The sequence below is a fragment of the Tubulanus polymorphus genome, chromosome 1 (genome assembly GCF_964204645.1).
Source record: "Tubulanus polymorphus chromosome 1, tnTubPoly1.2, whole genome shotgun sequence".
Classification (NCBI taxonomy): domain Eukaryota; kingdom Metazoa; phylum Nemertea; class Palaeonemertea; order Tubulaniformes; family Tubulanidae; genus Tubulanus; species Tubulanus polymorphus.
In genome coordinates, this window is record NC_134025.1 from 29812242 (window position 1) to 29834114 (window position 21873).

Sequence of the window (21873 nt, forward strand, 5' to 3'; positions counted from 1 at the left end):
CACTAGTAAATTACTTAATAACTGTCTATTTATTATGTAAAACAACTCGACGACAATTTTATTCAGTTGGCCTTAAACACAAATCTTTAGTTCATTCTAAATCATCCATAGTCATCACTGTCGGTCCCTGTGAGGACGCTGCAGCTAATCTCTGAAAAAATACGATTACACGTATCATCATTAAAATTATAGAAATAACTTCATTGAACTGTTAATCATACAAGTCTGAAAATGTTTCAGCTAGCGGTTTATATCAACAAATGCCTATAAAACGTTTATGTAAACATTTCAACTATATCTGAATGTTCATCTTCAGGAATACTAGAAACTTGCGGATACCTTTCTGGACTCCATTCATTCTTTAAATTATCATCACATACAAGTACACAGTGTTTCATCCATATGATAAGTTAGATACCTGATCACAGACTCAAACAGGAACTACTATAAGGATTGGATTGAATACATACCGTTGGTGCTAATGACACCGATTCAATAAGTAATTGAAAAACTTGTGGAGGGAGAGTTTGCTGCAGTACTTGCAATAACTGACTCGGTTGACCACAAACAGCTACAGCATTGCTTAAATGTTCAACTCCCCTTTCAACATCACCTGAAATTAGATATCGATATAGAAATTAATATTATTTCTAAGGCATCTATTGTTCGGAACTAGAAATGCTGAAAGTGAATTGAAATTATTGACTCTTTACCTTGAGCCAACAATTCTTCTCCTTTTTGAATTTCTTGCATGAAAAACTTCTGCATAGCTTCTGTATCTTTAAGATCTGGAATCTGAAAAGAACATTAAAAATTATGTAATTTCAACTTACTATATAAAACAATGATTCACAAGAGCAGATTAATTAGAAATCAGGGATCAGTTACTCAGAAGTTGGTTAAAGCCTTTCATGAAAATCTTTTACAAACCTGACTTGTGCTTGTTGGTTTTTTAGTTTGTTGTTTAGCTTTTCTCCTCCCTACAAAAACGGAAAAATATCACAATCAAATTACTGTGAGAATTCTTTTAAAAGCAATCTCTAAATGCTGAATAAAGACGACGTACGTACTTTCTCGGAGTTTCTCTTTAAACAATGGGTCACTTCTGCGTTTTCGATCGAAATAAAAGCAGTAACCGATGAAGCATAAACCAGCCCCTGCTGCAGCTATTCCAAATGTTGTTTTAGACATCATCATCATCATCGCTTACGATTTCCTACAAAAGGTGAAATTCATTCGACAAAATTAATTACAAAGTAACTGAACTTATGAAAGGAAGCTTCATCTCAAAGTGGGAAACTGGACTCCTATCTTTCTTCAGATCGGCGGCAGGTCAGGACACGCAGTGAGGTAGACCTAATTATTACCTGTCCTGCGGCCAGCGACACCAACATCACGTCGCCACGGCACGCACCACAAGTCAACAAGAATGATTGGTTATCTCTACTATAGACTACTATCCGGCGCGGCGTGAGGCTGAACAGATCCCCACACAAGGTCATAATTAAACAAGTCTTTCGGAGGGAAATAGTCGTGACTTTATGTAGGATATAGACCGTCGGGCATACGGAAATATGTAGAAAATTGCTCGATAAAGAAACATTACCTCAAAAAATCAACCGGGGGCTATGACTAAATACTGCACTTGAAAACCATTTCCGGGTTTTGGACATCTGGTCGGACGCCATCAATACAATTTAATTGAAAATATATTGAAATACGAAGATGTAATTTAAACACCAATTTACTTATTTGAGCGTTTTTTAAATTGAATAAAATGCTACCGATAGAATGAATAAATTAAAATCATTGTTTCGATGGATGACTAACGTTAGATCGATCAATTTAAATGAATTGAATTGATGATAGATTGATGATGATAAGTCATATGTTTCGAGCATATTTTTAGGATTTCTCGTGCAATAAAATCTAGGAATCTATACGTGGCATGGCATTAGTTTATAGAGAGTTTAAACCAATCTGATAGAATAGCAGTACGCAGACAGAGAATAATGGAAGAACGGGTAACTTTCTTCAAAATCCAGATTTCATTTCAATTTCATTCAGTCAATTGACAACTGACAGCTGTCAACAAACAAGTCACAAATACAAAACATTAACCTCAATCTGATCAGATACAAATGAAACATATCTATTTCAGGTGATTTTTTGTAGAGAAGGTGTTTTTCTGCACGCGACCGTTCATAACCAAGATGATGACGATTCTCTTGTTCCGGGAAGAATTATTATCACTGAGAAAGTATGTTCGACCACCCACCCCCTACCCTGATGTAGGACCCTCTCTGACTCTTTTACTTCTCTTTATCTAACTTCAGGCTATAGGAACATTCATCGAATGGAACCCTGTTGATATAGAGTATGATGTCAGTGATAATCAAAACACTGATGCTGAATGGGCCGTCATAAACGCCGTTTCTCAGAATTCGCATTCAGGTAAAAAATATTCTCTCATCAAAATATTCTTTGTTTCAGGCCTCGGAATCTGATGTTGTACGTTATTGTTTTTTTTTTTTTTTTTTCAGAAACTGTAACCTTCACTAAAGACAGTAGCTCAGTATCGGGACCGCACAGTAAAGCGACAGTATCAACTCACAACAAGCCACCGAGACCTCACAAACAAATCATTAATTTCGATATAACCGATCTAAAAAGTTTCAAACGCTCAAATCCTAGTCTCGGTTGGTCTTATATTCATTTCTTATTGAAAGATGGAACGACGTACCCTGCTTTACATTTCCACCAGGGAGGAACCACCGCCTTGATTAAACATCTCGAGAAATATCTATCGATTAAAAGGTTTGTCAGATAAATCACCACTGCATTAGACTTATCTAAATTAACCCTTTCAGTGCTGACTATTTGATACCCGAAAGTGCTGAAAATGATTTGAAAATTTTAAGAAATTCCACCCCAGTGTATTTACCACAAAGGGCACACCATTTGAGTGCGTCTACACTGCGGCGCGGTGTATCATCAATTACCAATATTTCAATATGTTTGATAGATGCTGCCATCTTTCTATAGAGATACAAACTTATTACTGAATTACTGATAACAACAATACACCGCGATGCAGTGTACTAGCAAAGTCCATCACTTGATTTACGCACCCCACTAAGCTGGGGGGTAGATATGCTAAGGGGGTTAAGCGGGTTTGACTTAATATTCTAAATTCATTAACAGAAGATGATATTGTAATTTGATCTCAGTAATTCTTGTGCACCGTGAAGTAAACCTGATAAAGTTGTCTCGTCTTGTCTCGCATAAACAGTTTATTGAACGATTGTTTCAGGTCTGCGAATAACAGTCAACTGTATCTAGTTAGAAAACATGATCCGGGTGCTCTTCATAAATCATTCGATGAGTTACAACTATTCGGTGATTCTTCTGCTGATTTAGTTTCCGTAAGTTCAGATATTGCGCACGAAATCTCGAATATCATCACAGAAGCGATAACAATATAAACCTCGTATATCCTTTTAAATCTTTGGAATTATTTTACAACATTTCGTTTTTCAGAAATTCATCAAAGATCCGTATTCTACGACACTGGGCGGATTTAGTAAAGTTACGAATTTTCTGAATCTGTTGGTCGCTGACCCGAATTCAACAACGAGACCTCGAGAAGAAGAAGTCGTTAATATGATTCAAGAAGAACTTCCCGGAGTTGATATTAATAATAAAGATGAACCCGGTTTTGAAATGATAACTTGCGTAAGTTACAATCATTGCTGTATAAACATTCATGTTTATTGCGCGTGTTCACTGTACAATGATTGAAGAGTGGTATATTTAATCAACAGGCTTCGCTGCCACCGAGACAAGACGTTACTCGCGAAGATCCACTCTCTCCCCAAGAGTGGTCAAAACACATGAAACCTGATGGACAAATTACTGATATAGAGAAACTTAAACAAAAAATATTCAGAGGAGTGAGTAGAAGTCATATTGTTTGAAGCGTAAGAGTTAGATGTTTGAGGTTAAGACGACTGATATTTTTACAGGGTGTCGATCCATCAATTAGAATCGAAGTGTGGAAATTCCTTCTGGATTATTATTCATGGGAATCAACGTATAAATCCAGAATTGAAGAAAGGAAGAAAAAAGTGTGAGTTGCACGAAAACGTGAACAGGAATGTGTCTTCATGTTTTATATCTTGTTTATTTTTGTTGTTTCAGAGACGACTATTTCAGAATGAAACTTCAATGGAAATCTATCAGCAGCGAACAAGAAAAACGATTTAGTCAAGTCAGAGATCGGAAGAGTTTGATAGGTACGACTCAATTCACCTCATTCAGGGTTTATTCCTGTCCTCGAAATTTCTACACCTCGCTACACGTCTTTATGATAGGAGAAATAAATAAAAATGTTGAATCTATTTTCAGAGAAAGATGTGAATAGAACCGATAGAACTCATGTATTTTTCCAAGGCGAAAATAATCCTAATTTGCAGGTTTTGAATGATGTGCTTATGACTTACTGCATGTATAACTTTGATCTGGGTAAATATCATTTTTAAATCATCATTAATCACATTCTTTATCTTCTGAAATATTTTACTGAAATATTTGTATGGTTTATGATTGCAGGCTATGTTCAAGGAATGAGTGACCTGTTGGCTCCAATTTTAGTTGTAATGGAAAATGAAGTTGATGCATTTTGGTGTTTTGCTGGGTATATGGAAATAATGGTGAGTCTCACGGACACCTGGATCCAGTTCCACGACAGTTGTGAGTTTGAGTTAACTAAGTTGAAATAAGTTCATTTTCAATGAGTTGACTCAAAACTGTCATACTGGGTCCTGCTTATTGCTGGTAAATTATCAAATATTGCATTGATTTATTGAAATTCATTCCCATTTTTATAGTGTTCAAATTTTGAAATGGATCAACAGGGAATGAAAGATCAGTTGTCAAGACTGCACACACTAATTCAGTTCATAGACCCACAACTATGCAATCACTTAGGTATGATATATAGTTGACTATAAAGTCACTAAATTCAAGATGATGGAATTAATGGAATTTGATATTAATCTATTTCAGAAAGTCATGAATCTAGTAATATGTACTTCTGTTTCCGATGGTTGCTCATAATGTTCAAAAGAGAATTCTCTTTCCCTCAGATCATGCGTTTGTGGGAGGTATGTACTTCATATTTTTTCTTTAAAATGCTGATCAAATGACTACCTCTACTATGACTATGAGGATACATGTTGGTTTCCATAGACAAGTGGCTGTCCAATATCAATAGTAGATAAAACCCACAATAAAAAGAAAAAACTATCTGGTAACTTAACGTTTCAACTCAATTCTATGAGCCATTTTCAAAAACTGAGTTGAAATGTTAGGCTATAAGATAGTTTTTTCTTTTTATTGTGGGTTTTATCTACTAATGCAGTGGCGGATTTAGCCTACCGCACTTGCTGCTAATGCGGTAGTCAACATTTTTCCTTTTTGATTCCTTGGAAAAAAGTACCCATATTAAAACAGGATTTTTCTCTTCCAAAACCCAGGAAATGTCATCTCAGCCCTTTAAATTTTTCAAAATTTTCTGGGGGAGGGCTGTAATGAAGATACATGTTTTTGTACTTGTAGGTTCACTGGACCGGACTGCCTGGTCCTAATTTCCATCTATTGATCTGTATAGCTATACTAGATACAGAAAAGAACACGTTGATCGATAATGGCTTTGGATTCACTGAAATTCTTAAGGTATTCCATCGATTCCATTGTTCACAATTAGATTTTGTTCTGTTATTCATTTTAGTTAACTCTGAAATCTTAGCTCACGATACCATCTTAAAAGGGGGTCTTTAAGAATCGTGGGAACGCCAGTGTCACACAAACTTCAGAATTTAATCTCTTCTTTCAATTCTAAATCTGATTTATGTTGTTTGTTTGTTAATTACTAGCACATCAATGATATGTCTGGAACGATCAATTTAGAGGAGACGTTATGTAAAGCAGAGTCGATTTACCTTCAACTGGTCAACTGTACGAATTTACCGAAGCAAATCTGTGAAATCATCGGACGTGAAACGACCGATCGAGAAAGTGAAAGCGGTGGTTCATCTACGAGGATGAACGGAGGAGCAACTCCGGCGGGAACTCCGGGATCGATCTCATCCACGCCGAGTAATTCACAACAGATGATCCACGGAACGGGGACACCTCCTGATGATGACGACAGTTTAGAATTTGTGAATAATGTCGATAAGACAATCGGTATGTGGGCGTAGACATGGATACAAGGCAGCCTGCATCGCAGCCACAACCCTTACTCCTGAGAAAAATTCTTAGTGTGCGGATATCTTGAAGAAATAGGCCAAGAACTAGGTGTTTTTGAAACCCATGTGGACTCTGAGGCATCAATTCTTTAAAAATTTACCACCCAGATCCCCCGACCCAGATCGCTAGATACACACGTCAGGGATGAATCCAAACAGAGCACATGATCCAGTCACAATTCTCCTTTTTATTTCCACCCACAACTGAAAGAACAGCAGTCTATAGCACAAGATTCGGCTTATATTGTCTTTATTGTCCCTAAATGCCTAGAAATTTATGAAAATGCACTGGAATTTCTAAATTTTTCAGCCCTCTGTTTCGGCTACGCTCACTCTGCGTGGAAACTTATAACTGTATTCCCTTTTCATTTCTTTGTATACTGTGCCTATCAAAGAAAGTCTACCCCTGGATGTGCCCCTGCGTGTACCCCCCAGTATCATGCTACTGCTGATAGTCATCATTGGTGGGCATTCATAGCGTACGCTCGCGTCAATATGCTGGTCACTTCTCTCCTTCGAAAAATATTGTATTTATTTCGCGTGTGTACTTTATGAATGTCCCTCGTTTTAACGTGATTTTATTTGTGTACATTTGATAAGGAATTGAAGGTGATAGCTGCAACATTAATTAAAATCGGATCCATGAACAAAATAATTGTACATAAGTTGATCCCATTTGAAGCTATTTATTTGTATTAAATCAGTTAGGGATTTTTTCAGGATTCAAGTTGATTTTTTATCACGATCTGTATTTTGGTGTTATGGTGATGAATGCTGAAACTATCGGGTAATTTCATTGTGCCCAAAATATATATTCGTATGCATATTGTGTATTTCTGATATTTTGTATGAAACAATAATCAAAACCTGCGAACCATCATTCCTTTCATAAAAGAGAACAAAAACTGCTGGTTTTAAGGGTTTGTTTCGGCTTGTTTGAACAAGTGCTTTAAAATATAACATGTATTTATCAATGTAACTCAAGAAATCTAATGTATGCACGAATCAATCTGCAGCTTTCAGGACCCAGTTCCACAGTTTGAGTTTAAAGTAGTTCATTTTCATTGATTCCGAGTCAAATGTCAACTAAGAACTGTGGACCTAGATGGGGGTCCTGGTCAATTTGATATTCGCAATACTTGTAGCTCAATTGCATCAGTATGTAATGAATATACTTAGTTTTCGATGGACTGACTAAATTAACATTTGATTATTATATTTTTTGGTTCCAATGTTTACTGAGCAGTTTCTAGCTGGTCTATAATCATCCAGAGAAGATAATGTGCTAGTATATATTCATTGTTATAACGTCTAATTTGTAAAAAATAAATCTCATAAAAAATGGTATAAATAGAAATACATTGTCTATAATCATTATTCTGTTGTGAGTTATAGGTAACTCTTTAGTTGATATTCTGAGTCAATTCGTAAATCAGTTCTGCCTTCATATTTTCAGGTATCATCCATACATAAACTGAGCACACTTTTCAAATCTTTTAAAACAGTTTCTGGTTGAACACTAAAGTTTGTTACATCAATGTTCATAAAGTCTTCATCGTTAAGCATATCCTCTAAAATTACTTGAATCTTTGATAGATCAAATTGCCAATGATAAACAGCGCACTGCGGCTCATTGTGCAGTAAACACAATTCAGATTGTCCTAGATCAACGCAGTTCTGTACGAGACCTCTTCTATTCTCCAGAATTATCAATAAATATCGGAAAAAATCCACATAATTAACACCACTACTGGCTTTAAGAATTAGCTGAAAGATATAAGAAAAAGAAAAGACTATTAGCATAAAAAAATCAATGCAAGTGAGTACGAGGTTTATTTGAAGTTCACCTGGCACTGTTTGACCCATTCACTCGCTTCCATCGTGACTCGACAATCTTCGATTTCATTTTGAACGTCTTTCAAACATGATTTTATATATTTCCAGCAGGTTTCCACATTACAACCATTAAACCAGTTATGATTTAAAGAGATTGTGTCTTCCTGAAATATCAAATCAACCTTATACAACACTGTCATGTTTTCTGAGATGATCTTTCTACATGGCTAAGTGATGGAACGCTCATAATGTTGATGACTTATTCAAATGATGAAGTAATGTGACAACAGAGATATAGCGACTACCTCGTTGAAGACTTGATGATGCCATCCACTCGGTACAAAGATTATTTCACCCGAATTCTGTATGATTTCATATCGACTGGTGACTTTATCTACATTTGGATAAATCGATTTATCCTTCAAATCATCGCTAGTCACGTCAAATGGTAGTTGACCGAGTTTATTCTTCAACAAATCTTCCTGCCCTTATATTCAAAATGATTACATGTATTCTTGAACGATTTTGATGTTGTGATTCGGGGCTGGGATTATAATCAACTAACCTGGTGCATAAAGAATCCATCTTTTACGACCACAGATATTAGCGGACCAACTGTATGATCTCATCACATCAGCATGAAATGGAGTCCTGTCAATTACAACAAAACTTATGATCATTATGGAGCCCTGAACCATGTGAAGCCTGGATGATCACTTAATGAAGGTGGACTGATATAAATGTCTTTAGTCTGGGGTTTGTAGTTCAATTTCAATTAAAAATATCTCGGGCGAAGTTCTGAACACATGTTAAGCGTGGATATTCGCCTTTTGAAAGTTTGTAATCACTTTTTGAAAGTTTGCCGATAAGATGTCTACCTGATACCTACCACGAACCTTTGGGGCCCATATAAACAAACCGATAGTCATCAATATTCAGGTGATTACAATATTCATTCAACCAATCAGAGGTGAAATAAATCGGTGTCGTGTAAATATCACAGTCTGGAAAAGATCTGATCGAAAAAATCTTTGTTGAGTTTTAAGGCATTTTTTAAAACAGGTCTCTATAACAGTAGACTCCTAAATGGAAATAAGTGGGACCAGCTGGTGGGTGCAATCCAGTGTCTTTTTGGCCTAGCTAGATACTCTCCTGACCAGAGATTTTTGTTTGAGTTCAAACACTGGATTTTTATTCACTTTCTGTTATAATGATTTCAAGATTTGTTAGAGATAATTCAACTCGAGTTAGAGGAGTCTACTGACACCGTATCTGATATATCTATTCACCTCATACAATGCCAATCTTTCAGATAATCACAAGGTAGTTGGTTTGAATAATCACTTTCCACGTACTTCATCCAGTAATCTAAATAATCTTTCATTGATTTATCCGATTTCGGATGAGAATTAAATTCCTCTTTATCGCAATGAGCAATTGGCACAACAGCATCACCTGAATTTCAACAGTTTCAATCAGTTTTCATGTTTACTGAATTTCGATGAAAAACCAATTCGTTAAGGGATTTTCTCTCCAAAATAAATGCGACATAAACGACATACCGAATGTAGTTTTAAGGAATGACCAATAAGGTTTATCATCGTCATCCGCTGAAACCCAGTTCTTCCTACAACCCCAGTCTTTAGTGATATGAGCTGCAAATACGCATGGTTTATTTGCGAGTAGATATTTTACGAAAAATTCTTCATATGTAATTTCCTCATTTATCCGATCAATAACAGCCTCAGCAGGCGCAGGGTCACATTCCGTGCTGCCTTCTTCCGTCGATTCAAGTTGTTGTTGATGTTCAGTTCTAACTCTTCTGCACACTGCCATATGAGTAGTCTAAAAGTACCTGTTGTTCCCTGGTATTCAGACTCATCTCATTTTCATCTCAGTAGTCTACTCTAAAAGTACCTGTCCCAGCCTAAGCCGTTGTTCCTGGTTTCAGACTCATCTCAGTTGTGTTGATCAGGTGCCGTGTTTAATTGGAAGGGAATTTAATTGGAAGGGACACTAGATTTAACTTTTATTTGATCGACACAGGAACCAGTTCCTGACGGTTTTAGGCGGTTCCTGACGGTGTTTAGTATGACCGATCTGACCAAAGGTTATTTCGGATAGCTAAGAAACTGAAGCCAGCCGCAGTGTGATGAGTTCGAGTCCCTAAATTTGGAACTGGAGAAACTGCTGTTGGTTTCCCAAATTGTATTCAACAATGACCAGGGACGTGTAACTTATCTGAAGATTACATTTCTTATGAAAAAAAAGTAGCTCGACTAAAGCACCCCACTTTTTATGTGCTGTGCTCAATTAAATGCAGACCAGCTCAGAAATATGAAGGGATCGTGACACAAATACATAAATATTTTCTGAATCGTGCACTGTCACAGGGGCGGATCTAGGATTTTCCATGGGGGGGGGGGGGTGTCCAATGAGAAAAAGGGGCACTTTTTACGAAACACCACGTACTCCGGATACACAATTTTAGGGGGTGGTTTCGGTCATTTCATGCGATGAAAAAATATTATAGGTGGAATTTATAAAACCTTGGTCAAAAAAATTTTTTGGGTGACATTTTTGAGGGCACTTCAAAGTTGAGGGGGGGGGTCCGGACACCCCGACATCCCCCCTAGATCCGCCCCTGTGCCAGTGCTTGTACGGTAGGATGTACTGTGAGGATGAGACAAATGATCATTGTTACCAGCACTGACCTGTGCTAATTACTGATAAATCACACCAGCACAAAGTCAGTGCTATTATCAGAGATAACCTCGACATCTTTCAAACGTGTTGGAATCCTTCCTGCGTCTGTGTAGATCACGACATCACAGATCCCCACATACTCATGTGCTAGTGTTTTATAAATAACCAGCTCAGGAATATGAAGGGATCTGTAACAACTTGTGTGCCTTCAATCATAATTTCTGTCGAGTTTTGTCCTTTGCCCTGGTATCATTTGGTGCTAGCAAACAAACATTAAACGAGCTCTCAGATGATACCAGGAGAAACATTTATACTTTAATTCTTGGTGATTTTAGGTGTCAGTATCTTGAAGCGCTCCCAGCACATGCCTGTGCTAGTAAACATCTAAAACTACCACGAGACTTGGACCAGGAACAATACAAAATAGAGAATAAGGATGAGACAAATGATCACTGTTACCAGCACTGACCTGTGCTAATTACTGATACATCACACCAGCACAAAGTCAGAGTTAGTTACAGAAAACTTCGAAATCTTTCGCGTTTGAATCCTTTTTCGATGAGTAAAACACCACAGATCCCCCCATATTTATGTGCTAATGCTCAATGAACGACCAGCTCAGAAATATGGAAGGAGTCGTGATATAAGTATTCACATGTAGTTCGATGCACTCCTAGTGCAAGCTCAGGTAGATGAGACAAATGATCACTGTTACCAGCACTGACCTGTGCTAATTACTGATAAATGACACCAGCACAAAGTCAGTGTTAGTATCAGAGAAAACCTCGACATCTTTCAAATCTTTTATTTATTCAGATCTGAATAACACAATATCACAAATCCCCACATATTCATGTGCTAGTTGCTTTGTTAAAGACCAGCTCAGAAATATGAAGGGATCTGTAACTTGTGCATGTACTCGCAATGATTTTTTCTACCCGCTTAACTGCCATGTTCGCTCAACATTGTTTAGTCCATTTTTTAGTCCAATCCTCGATGTAAGCACTAGGTATAATGATGTAAAGCTGTCTGGCTGACCAAGCGTTGAATGATGAACGATGGCAAAGGGGACCCATTTTTATCTAAGAGACGTTAGCTTAATTGAGTAAATTAGTGTTTTAGTTTTGAGACACACGAGTGATCATCAGTGATCGATATTCTCAATGTTTGTTTAATTAGTACTAATTAATACTCAAACTCGGGTTTAGGTTTAGAAGTTTTTTCTCTAAGTGGCGCCTGTCTGATTGTCGAACAAACAAATAATCGACAAACTGTTATCAACAAGATAAAAATTCTATCCTTGGCCAGAGACGATTCAAATAAAATACGTTATTGTAGTTGAAAATATATTCCTTCGACTCTAGTAAAGCTTGGAGTAATTGCTCCAAGGGTATAAAGTATTATAGCCCAAAAAAGTTTTAATAGCATCAATTTTCGCTAGTACCTTATAAAAAAGAATATAATCAATTTAGGTGCATCCAAAATGAAACATATTTACACCATAAATTGTTTTCATGCGTAAAGAAGGGGGCATGATATGGGACCTAGAACCACGAATATCGGTGAAGTGAAACAATAAACAGATTTCGTACTTGACATATAAAGGTCAGGTTAAGTGTTAATTGGAGAATTGTATCATATCAGTCATTGTTCAGTAGGCTGTTGGTTGATGCGGATGTGAGGTGAAGATGGCTTCTCTTCCTATACGACTTTTAGGGCTGATGTTATTAGCTGTCAGTCTATTGCAGGTTGATGGACAGGACGGTAAGTAAAGGACTGAAACTTTCTTGATCTTGCCATGACGCAGATTTTCTTCGAACGGAAAAGGTCATCATCTTCATGATGATGAAACAGAATAATAGTGTACTAGGATATGGCTTTACAATGATAGAAAGAACAGGCAGTGCAGCTGGACCTTTTTGAAAATTTCGTCATATTTGTCATACGTATTTGCATATCGCTTTCGGTTTTTTTAACATCGTTCAGAGGGAAGGATCTAAGAGGGCGGGTTGACTATGAATGAGAAGGCAAGATCCAAGTGAGCATTGCATGCGTGTGAAGCAAAAATATATAGGGTATGGAAATTAAAGGGCATGAGGGAAATATTCGAAATATGCTGGGTTTTTATTCATTGTTGGTTTTTGCGCGCGGATGCCCCGAACCGACCCTTGGTTCCGTAACTGTTGCTCATTAGAAACATATTTTTGGCGGCATTCAAAAGGCCATCGGAATGCTTCAAACAATATCCCAGAGTAGGAACTCCGACCCCGTTTTGCCGATTATGATTGAACGTGTTTTATGAGATGTACGAGTTTTGTCCATCATTAGATACACACTCAGTATCCGCCCATGATGATAACGATGTCAAGAGAGTGTTATGGAATATGTGTCAAAGATGATGGAAACTGTTTTATTCGCCCTGGGATCAACGAAATGTATATTACATACATTAATTACGCGTATAATCACCGGGAATTAGAATGGTTATTCTGTTCCAATTAACGTTAGAGTGAGATATGTGCACTTAATGATTTTTTTTTCATGAAAAAGTATGTAATTGAAACACAAAGTAGCGCTGTAGCCATAGAAAACTTTATACGAATATACCTCTTTGAAATCTGAAATAACTGTCTTACATAACATTCTTACTTAGAATGTACAATTTATATCATGTCTGTCCTTTATCTACGATCAACGGCCAAGCTGCCAACCATTCTCCAATTGCGATGAACGGACTATCAGGCAATGTCCAATAATACGGTAAAATCTTACAACACGGAAAAGAAAGATGAGTTTGAAAATTTTCTTTTTGAGCTAGTAGTTTATTTCGACGTTTCGACTAAATCAATCATCTTCAGGAATGCTTATTTATAACAGCAATTATGAAGTATATATGTATGAAGTATATATGTATATACAATCTAGAACAAAAAGAATCAAGTATAATACAACATAGAAAAAATAACACTACATTCGTCATTATACAAAGAAGTAACCATTGATACGATGTAAGCACTCTGTTAATTCTTTGCACTGCAATTCTATTCTAGTAGAAAAATGATACAAACCATTATGACTGACAAAAGAAAAGACTTTGTGTCAAAATATTCAAAAAGTACACTCATTATTGATATCATCAAAGACTAGTCATAATGAATTTGTTTATAGAATTTATAAAACTTCAACAAAAGTTCGTTCTTTCATTTATGCAATAACTGACGATTATTAATCTGTTCTGTTTATAACTGTTGCAGTAAGTCAATATCAACGCCTCTTCCAAGACCTGTTTTCAAACTACGATAGACGAATTCTCCCGAGGAAAGACCAGAAAACCGTTCAAATACAATTCGGCGCAGCACTGATTAAAATAAATGAATTGGTAAATACGTTATATAGTGGACAATATCTCTATCTTCATGAATAAACATTATTCCTGATACAACGAGGGATGGGCATCTGAATAAATCCGATGTGAAATTTTCAAAATATCCCAGAAATATTGGAAATGTGCCCCTTTAGCCTTTTTCAGGACCCTCTGCTCCCCCCCCCCCACTCAATTGAAGTGCTTATTGTAGTTGTCAGTAACATCTCGAATGCGTCAGAAAATACAGGGCATAAATACGAGCAGGAATTTACTTTTCAAATATCTTTTTTCTAGAGTGAACGACAACAAATGTTACACGTGAACCTATGGCTTCGTATGGTAAATATATATAACTAGTGATTTCAGTTCAGTTTTGTTAATGCATGATCATTACATGAATCGTCTGGCGTTTTAACAATTTTGTTATGATTAGCATTGGAATGACTTTCGTCTGGTTTGGACTCCTGCTGATTATGGTAACACCAGTGTTTTTCGTGTACCTGCCGATAATATTTGGTACCCGGATCTTGTCTTGTACAACGAGTAAGCTAAAGTCTTAACACAGCCTTTTAAATGATCCAAAACTCAATCGTCAAAAGATATATATGTGATATTTTTGCGAATGTGACAAATTGTATGTTCTTTGATTCAGTGCCTCGGGTGGATTTGCTATACCAAGTGTAAACGGTAATGCTCACGCATTGGTCTACTCGGATGGTTCGGTCTTATGGATTCCCCCTAAACAGTTTCAAGTCATGTGTGAGATAGAGACATCAAGATTTCCTCACGATAGACATACGTGTTCGATGAAATTTGGATCTTGGACGTATAGCGGAGACTTGGTAAGTAGGACTCCAGTCTGAACCTGTGTCATAATACTCATTATTATTTATGAGGTAAGTATAAAGCCATAGCCGTGTAACTGAGTTCTTGAAACGTGTCCCACTTGTATGGTGTGATTCAGATTTATCTTTGATAGTGCCAAGATTAGTTAATTTTAATTCGCGTTAGAAGCAATATTTGATTACCGCGGCCAATTGCCGATTTCTGACAGGTTCTAATATTGCCGCAGCGAATTTACTTCAATTTTGTCAAAAACATAGTATATTTAGAAAGAAAAAAAAACATAATGCAGTAAATTATTGCCGCGCCTACGCCACTGAATTTTCAAGTTCTCTCCCTGAGTAAAATGACACAAACTGTGGAACTCCATCCTGCTTCAAAGTGTGTATTATAATTATACAGCTCAATATGACGTATTACGAAGGCAGAGAGGATCTTGATTTGAGCGACTATTCGGCAAATGATGATTGGGAAATAGTGGCGTCAACCGGTCGCAGATTCGATAAATTCTATCCATGTTGCGTCGAGCCGTATCCGGACATTACTTACAATCTGACTTTAAAACGTACAAATCCAGATTTCTACGTCACATCGATATTTCTACCCAGTGTCATATTGACGTTCATCGTACCCTTCCTTTTCCTCATTCGACCCGACAGATACGAGAAATCCATTCTAGGTACGTGTGAAATCATGCGAAAGATTATCATTCTGGCAATTAACACTTTATGAAAATGTTTGGCGAAATTTCACTGTTTTATCTAGGGATTGGAGCAACGTTAGGACTTCTATTTTTGTTGAAGATTAGTCTAGATATTTTCCCATCTGCGATGAAGAAAACTCCCGTTATTCGTAAGTATAAAAGTATCAAGAATAAGCTTTGATAATTTGAACGATCCGTTTGATTATCTGATGTTTCTTTTTAACAGTAATGTTCCAAGCTGGTGGTTTATTCCTGGCCGGAATAGGTTTACTGATCACTCATATTCACGGTAACTTATGGATCTCTAATTTCAAGAATTCGCCGCCGAATTGTCTTACATCGGTAAGTTATCCTATCTTTTTTTCTAATGGTCGAAATGCAGTTGAAATCTCCAAAACGTGAATTGATGGCGCATGTTATTTATTTTAGTTGTGTGTCCAATGTTTTGGACGTATTACATGCGTTGGTGCTGATGATGATGGCGAACCTTTGAATGGCGAACAAAAGTCAGCTGCGGCAAGTGAATGGAGATTGCTGATCGCGGCCTGCAATCGGTTCTTGTTCATCGTTTTTATTGTGCTTATCACTGTTCTTGCATTTATTTTGCTCACTCCTTGAAATACATAAAAATTTCCGTTTGAGCTAGTTTCCATCAAGTCAAAAGCAAAGAGCGCTCAGTTCACAAGATATAGGTCTAAGGACCACACAATATACATCTAATCAATATGCACGAATTCGTTTATGTTTATAGCTTCATTTGGCATTATATGGTACAATTATATATAACAATCTAGCAGTCTATCTAATTCTAACAGCATGTAAAAAATCTTTTTGTATTGAATGGATTTTATTCGAATATAACATTTTTTCAAATAAACGTATGTTTAATAAAGAGCAATAAGAGTAAAATTTGACGAATTTTCGTCGTCTTCTTAAAAGTTATTTATCCAGTATATGATATTCATAATTTAATTGTTTCAATATCTGGGATCATTCCTGGTACAGCTGTGTTAAAAGGAGTAGCATACGAAGATCACTGTTAACAGCACTTGACCTGTGCTAATTACTGATATATCACACCAGCACTAAGTCGGTATTGGTATTAGAGAAACATTGAAATCCTTCTTCGGGTTTGCAGTCAACAAGATCGCAGATCCCCACATATCTATGTGCTAGTGCTCAATTAATGACCGGCCCAGAAATATGAAGGGATTAGTGACACAACTATTCACACACATGCGCTCTTATAGTGCAAGTTTGTACGAGTAGATTCTGTGAGACAAATGATCATTATTACCAGCACTGACCTGTGCTAATTACTGATAAATCACACCAGCACAAAGTCAGTGTTAGTTACAGATAAAATATCGAAAACTTTCTCGTTTAAATCCTTTTTCGATGATTGAAACACCACAGATCCCCACATATTTATGTGCTAATGCTCAATGAATGACCAGCCCAGAAATATGAAAGGAGTCGTGATATAAGTATTCACATGTAGTTCGATGCACTCCTAGTGCAAGCTCAGGTAGAATATGAGGATGAGTCAATTGATCACTGTTACCAGCACTGACCTGTGCTAATTACTGATAAATCACACCAGCACAAAGTCAGTGTTAGTTACAGAAAACATCGATCCTTCCTGCATCTGTGTAGATCACGACATCACAGATCCCCACATACTCATGTGCTAGTGTTTTATAAATAACCAGCTCAGGAATATGAAGGGATCTGTAACAACTTGTGTGCCTTCAATCATAATTTCTGTCGAGTTTTGTCCTTTGCCCTGGTATCATTTGGTGCTAGCATACAAACATTAAACGAGCTCTCACGTGATACCAGGAGAAACAAACCTTTGAATCTTCCCTGAAATCAAATCTGTTGTTTGGCATTCACGTATACTGGTGTCAGTATCTTGAAGCGCTCCCAGCACAGGCCTGTGCTAGTAAAACATATAAAACTAGCACGAGACTTGAACTAGGAGCAATACAAAACAATAAACGATGACCTGTGCTAATTACTGATAAATCACACCAGCACAAAGTCAGTGTTAGTTACAGAAAACATCGATCCTTCCTGCATCTGTGTAGATCACGACATCACAGATCCCCACATACTCATGTGCTAGTTGTTTATAAATAACCAGCTCAGGAATATGAAGGGATCTGTAACAACTTGTGTGCCTTCAACCATAATTCCTGCCGAGTTTTGTCCTTTGCCCTGGTATCATTTGGTGCTAGCATACAAACTTTAAACAAGCTCTCAGGTGATACCAGGAGAAACAAACCTTTGAATCTCCCGTTTCTTCTATCTGTTGTTTGGCATTCACGTTACTGGTGTCAGTATCTTGAAGCGCTCCCAGCACAGGCCTGTGCTAGTAAAACATATAAAACTAGCACGAGACTTGAACTAGGAGCAATACAAAACAATAACGATGACCTGTGCTAATGTACTGATAAATCACACCTAAGTCAGTGTTAGTTACAGAAAACATTGACCCTTCCTGCGTCTGTGTAGGACACGACATCACAGATCCCCACATACTCATGTGCTAGTTGTTTATAAATAACCAGCTCAGGAATATGAAGGGAACTGTAACAACTTCGTAAGGCTTCAACCATAATTCCTGCCGAGTTTTGTCCTTTGCCCTGGTTATCATTTGGTGCTAGTAAACAAACTTTAAACAAGCTCTCAGGTGATACCAGGAGAAACAAACCTTTGAATCTCCCGTTTCTTCTATCTGTTGTTTGGCATTCACGTTACTGGTGTCAGTATCTTGAAGCGCTACCAGCACAGGCCTGTGCTAGTAAAACATCTAAAACTACCACCACGAGACTTGGACCAGGAACAATACAAAACAACGAGAAATGAGGATGAGACAAATGATCACTATTACCAGCACTGACCTGTGCTAATTACTGATAAATGACACCAGCACAAAGTCAGTGTTAGTTGCAGAAAACATCAACATCTTTCAAATCCTTCTTCAGGTTACAATATCACAAATCCCCACATATCTATGTGCTAGTTGCTTTATCGATGACCAGCTCAGAAATATGAAGGGATCTGTACCTATTGCATGTACCCGTAATAATCCCCACCTACGCCCCAGTAACGTTCAAGTAAACGACATCATGCAAACGTCCTTTCAAATTGGCAGTAGACAATATCACGGATCCCCACATATCTATGTGCTAGTGCTTCAATTGATAACCAGACCAGAAATATGAAGGGATTCGTGACACAAGTATTCACTTTCATGCGCTCTTATAGTGCAAGTTTGTACGAGTAGAATGTGAGGATGTGACAAATGTTCACCGTTACCAGCACTGACCTGTGCTAATTACTGATAAATCACACCAGCACAAAGTCAGAGTTAGTTACAGAAAACATCGAAATCTTTCGCGTTTGAATCCGTTTTCGATGAGCAAAACACCACAGATCCCCCCATATTTATGTGCTAATGCTCAATGAACGACCAGCCCAGAAATATGAAAGGAGTCGTGACGTAAGTATTCACATGTAGTTCGATGCACTCCTAGTGCAAGCTCAGGTAGAATGTGAGGACGAGTCAATTGATCACTGTTACCAGCACTGACCTGTGCTAATTACTGACAAATCACACCAGCACAAAGTCAGTGTTAGTTACAGAAAACTTTGACATCTTTCAAACGTGTTGGAATCCTTCCTGCGTCTGTGTAGTGCACGACATCACAGATCCCCACATACTCATGTGCTAGTGTTTTATAAGCAACCAGCTCAGGAACATGAAGGGATCTGTAACAACTAGTGTGCCTTCAATCATAATTTCTGTCGAGTTTTGTCATTTTCCCTGGTATCATTTGGTGCTAGCAAACAAACATTAAACGAGCTCTCAGATGATACAAGGAGAAACAAACGTTTTTACTTTAATTCTTGGTGATTTTAGGTGTCCGTATCTTGAAGCGCTCCCAGCACAGGCCTGTGCTAGTAAAACATCTAAAACTAGCACGAGACTTGAACTAGGAACAATACAAAACAACGAGAATAAGGATGAGGAAATAGATCACTGATACCAGCACTGACCTGTGCTAATTACTGATAAATCACACCAGCACAAAGTCAGTGTTAGTTACAGAAAAAATATCGAAAACTTTCGCGTTTAAATCCTTTTTCGATGAGTGAAACACCACAGATCCCCACATATTTATGTGCTAATGCTCAATGAATGACCAGCCCAGAAATATGAAAGGGGTCGTGATATAAGTATTCACATGTAGTTCGATGCACTCCTAGTGCAAGCTCAGGTAGAATATGAGGATGAGACAAATGATCACTGTTACCAGCACTGACCTGTGCTAATTACTGATAAATCACACCAGCACAAAGTCAGTGTTAGTTACAGAAAACATCGATCCTTCCTGCATCTGTGTAGATCACGACATCACAGATCCCCACATACTCATGTGCTAGTGTTTTATAAATAACCAGCTCAGGAATATGAAGGGATCTGTAACAACTTGTGTGCCTTCAATCATAATTCCTGCCGAGTTTTGTCCTTTGCCCTGGTATCATTTGGTGCTAGTAAACAAACATTAAACGAGCTCTCAGGTGATACCAGGAGAAACAAACGTTTCAATCTTCCCTTTCTTCAATCGGTTGTTTGGCATTCACGTTACTGGTGTCAGTATCTTGAAACGCTCCCAGCACAGGCCTGTGCTAGTAAAACATCTAAAACTAGCACGAGACTTGGACCAGGAACACTACAAAACAACGAGAAATGAGGATGAGACAAATGATCACTGTTACCAGCACTGACCTGTGCTAATTACTGATACATCACACCAGCACAAAGTCAGAGTTAGTTACAGAAAACATCGACATCTTTCAAGTTCTTCAGGTTAGCAGATCAAGATATTCCCACATCCCCACGTGCTAAAATGACAGCTAGCACAGGAACATGCGGGAACCACGACAGATCCCATGAGACATCGAACAGAAACGCTACAAAACCTTTCCTAAGCATTACAAATCCCCACATACTCATGTGCTAGTATTATATCGAAACCAGCTCAGAAATATGAGAGGATCTGTATTTACTTAATGTACCATCAAACATTCTGAGTTCTGTCCTTTGCCCTAGTATCATTTGGTGCATTAAGCGAGCTCCCACACGATACCAGGAGAAACAACGCTTAGTCCAATCCTTGGTGACTGTGTTCCACGACGCTCCCAGCACAGGCCTGTGCTAGTAAAAATCTGAAACTACCACGAGACTCTGACCAGGAACGCTACAAAACAACTTGACTGCTTGACTGTGTCGTTATAAGATGCGAGACTTGAATGATGAATGATGGTTTAGTGGGCCCATTTTTATCTAAGAAACGATGGTTAATTGAGTAAATTAGTGTTTTAGTTTTGAGACACACGAGTGAACATCAGTGCGATCGATTCTCAATGTTTGGTTAATTAGTACTAATTAGAAGTTAATTAATACTCAAACTCGGGTTGAGTTTCAGAGATTTTTCTTTTAGTGGCACCTGCCTAATTGTTGAATAAACAAACAATATACAAACAAGAGCAGACACAATTTCGAACTAAACCAACATCAAAATCGCAAAAGAAAATGGATCGAATCAAAAATTCATTAAATTTTGGTTACCGGAACGTCGATAGCCTTTTTGATCGTAGTTAAATTAACTTAATGATTTTCTTTATTTGAAGACAAAGACAAGTTTTATCGAAATTAATTATCTCCACTTTGAGATACGTTTGGCATGTTGATAGTCGTCTGCGCGTTCTTTCAATACATTATGGGCAAACTCTAGGGTTGGTTAGAATTCTTTGATCAAATTTGGTCCAAGACGAATAATGATGACATCATCTTGGTATCTGGGTTCGTAGGTTCCAATTGTCCATGGGTTATATAGGAACTTCTTCCACTGTTACTTTTATTAAGTTTTTCTTTATCCTCTTGTCTTATGGAATAACATTGAATATGCAACGGTCCGAACCTTCGTGAACACGGAAAACAACATTAAAATTAAGCTTCGATTGCTTCGTCGCTTTTCCGACAAACAAAATATACACAACTATTCTATAATTCATAACATCAATTTCTTTATTCATCG

The 21873-nt window shown here is 37.5% G+C and overlaps 4 protein-coding genes across 5 annotated transcripts; 2 read left to right on the top strand and 2 right to left on the bottom strand.

Moving 5' to 3' along the window:
* Positions 1–12: 12 nt before the first annotated feature.
* On the bottom strand, positions 13–1643 carry LOC141913370 (mitochondrial import receptor subunit TOM20 homolog). 2 transcript variants are annotated; one of them, XM_074804878.1, is made up of 6 exons: positions 1607–1643; positions 1071–1216; positions 931–980; positions 714–795; positions 471–613; positions 13–151 (listed from the first exon to the last, which is right to left on the bottom strand). In XM_074804878.1, the coding sequence occupies exons 2-6, from the start codon at positions 1201–1203 to the stop codon at positions 92–94; spliced, it is 468 nt and encodes a 155-aa protein (XP_074660979.1). In that variant the 5' UTR covers positions 1204–1216; positions 1607–1643; the 3' UTR covers positions 13–91. The 2 variants fall into 2 exon arrangements, with proteins under 2 accessions (XP_074660979.1, XP_074660985.1); XM_074804884.1 differs by lacking the exon at positions 1607–1643 and adding an exon at positions 1368–1454.
* A 234-nt stretch (positions 1644–1877) lies between these two features.
* On the top strand, positions 1878–6629 carry LOC141915306 (TBC1 domain family member 15-like). The gene is made up of 15 exons (XM_074806792.1): positions 1878–2024; positions 2162–2260; positions 2337–2454; positions 2544–2817; positions 3314–3425; positions 3541–3735; positions 3825–3953; positions 4026–4129; positions 4201–4295; positions 4408–4524; positions 4612–4712; positions 4890–4989; positions 5068–5165; positions 5620–5736; positions 5937–6629. Exons 1-15 carry the CDS (start codon positions 2013–2015, stop codon positions 6261–6263), a joined length of 1998 nt encoding a protein of 665 aa, XP_074662893.1. The 5' UTR covers positions 1878–2012; the 3' UTR covers positions 6264–6629.
* Positions 6630–7655: 1026 nt separating this feature from the next.
* LOC141915307 (2-oxoglutarate and iron-dependent oxygenase JMJD4-like) lies at positions 7656–10216 on the bottom strand. The gene is made up of 7 exons (XM_074806793.1): positions 9710–10216; positions 9437–9602; positions 9037–9162; positions 8713–8798; positions 8453–8634; positions 8159–8311; positions 7656–8078 (listed from the first exon to the last, which is right to left on the bottom strand). Exons 1-7 carry the CDS (start codon positions 9981–9983, stop codon positions 7764–7766), a joined length of 1302 nt encoding a protein of 433 aa, XP_074662894.1. The 5' UTR covers positions 9984–10216; the 3' UTR covers positions 7656–7763.
* Positions 10217–12562: 2346 nt separating this feature from the next.
* On the top strand, positions 12563–16640 carry LOC141914987 (acetylcholine receptor subunit alpha-like 2). The gene is made up of 9 exons (XM_074806338.1): positions 12563–12617; positions 14108–14232; positions 14512–14556; positions 14651–14760; positions 14870–15059; positions 15463–15739; positions 15826–15912; positions 15990–16105; positions 16193–16640. The coding sequence occupies exons 1-9, from the start codon at positions 12575–12577 to the stop codon at positions 16379–16381; spliced, it is 1182 nt and encodes a 393-aa protein (XP_074662439.1). The 5' UTR covers positions 12563–12574; the 3' UTR covers positions 16382–16640.
* The last annotated feature ends 5233 nt before the right edge of the window (positions 16641–21873 follow it).

What these genes read in the sequence shown, in the direction of transcription:
- LOC141915306 (XM_074806792.1), top strand. An exon ending in GAATTATTATCACTGAGAAA is followed by an intron (nt 2,261 to 2,336) that starts GTATGTTCGACC and finishes ATCTAACTTCAG; the next exon opens with GCTATAGGAACATTCATCGA. An exon ending in CATGTATAACTTTGATCTGG is followed by an intron (nt 4,525 to 4,611) that starts GTAAATATCATT and finishes TTATGATTGCAG; the next exon opens with GCTATGTTCAAGGAATGAGT.
- LOC141913370 (XM_074804878.1), bottom strand. Translation starts at nt 1,203, where the DNA reads ATGATGATGATGATGTCTAAAACAACATTTGGAATAGCTGCAGCAGGG. An exon ending in TAAAGAGAAACTCCGAGAAA is followed by an intron (nt 981 to 1,070) that starts GTACGTACGTCG and finishes CCGTTTTTGTAG; the next exon opens with GGAGGAGAAAAGCTAAACAA. An exon ending in AGAAGAATTGTTGGCTCAAG is followed by an intron (nt 614 to 713) that starts GTAAAGAGTCAA and finishes ATCTAATTTCAG; the next exon opens with GTGATGTTGAAAGGGGAGTT.
- LOC141915307 (XM_074806793.1), bottom strand. Translation starts at nt 9,983, where the DNA reads ATGGCAGTGTGCAGAAGAGTTAGAACTGAACATCAACAACAACTTGAA. An exon ending in AAAGATTGGCATTGTATGAG is followed by an intron (nt 9,163 to 9,436) that starts GTGAATAGATAT and finishes TTTTTCGATCAG; the next exon opens with ATCTTTTCCAGACTGTGATA. An exon ending in AATGGGTCAAACAGTGCCAG is followed by an intron (nt 8,079 to 8,158) that starts GTGAACTTCAAA and finishes TATATCTTTCAG; the next exon opens with CTAATTCTTAAAGCCAGTAG.
- LOC141914987 (XM_074806338.1), top strand. Translation starts at nt 12,575, where the DNA reads ATGTTATTAGCTGTCAGTCTATTGCAGGTTGATGGACAGGACG. An exon ending in TGATTAAAATAAATGAATTG is followed by an intron (nt 14,233 to 14,511) that starts GTAAATACGTTA and finishes TCTTTTTTCTAG; the next exon opens with AGTGAACGACAACAAATGTT. An exon ending in CGCCGAATTGTCTTACATCG is followed by an intron (nt 16,106 to 16,192) that starts GTAAGTTATCCT and finishes TATTTATTTTAG; the next exon opens with TTGTGTGTCCAATGTTTTGG.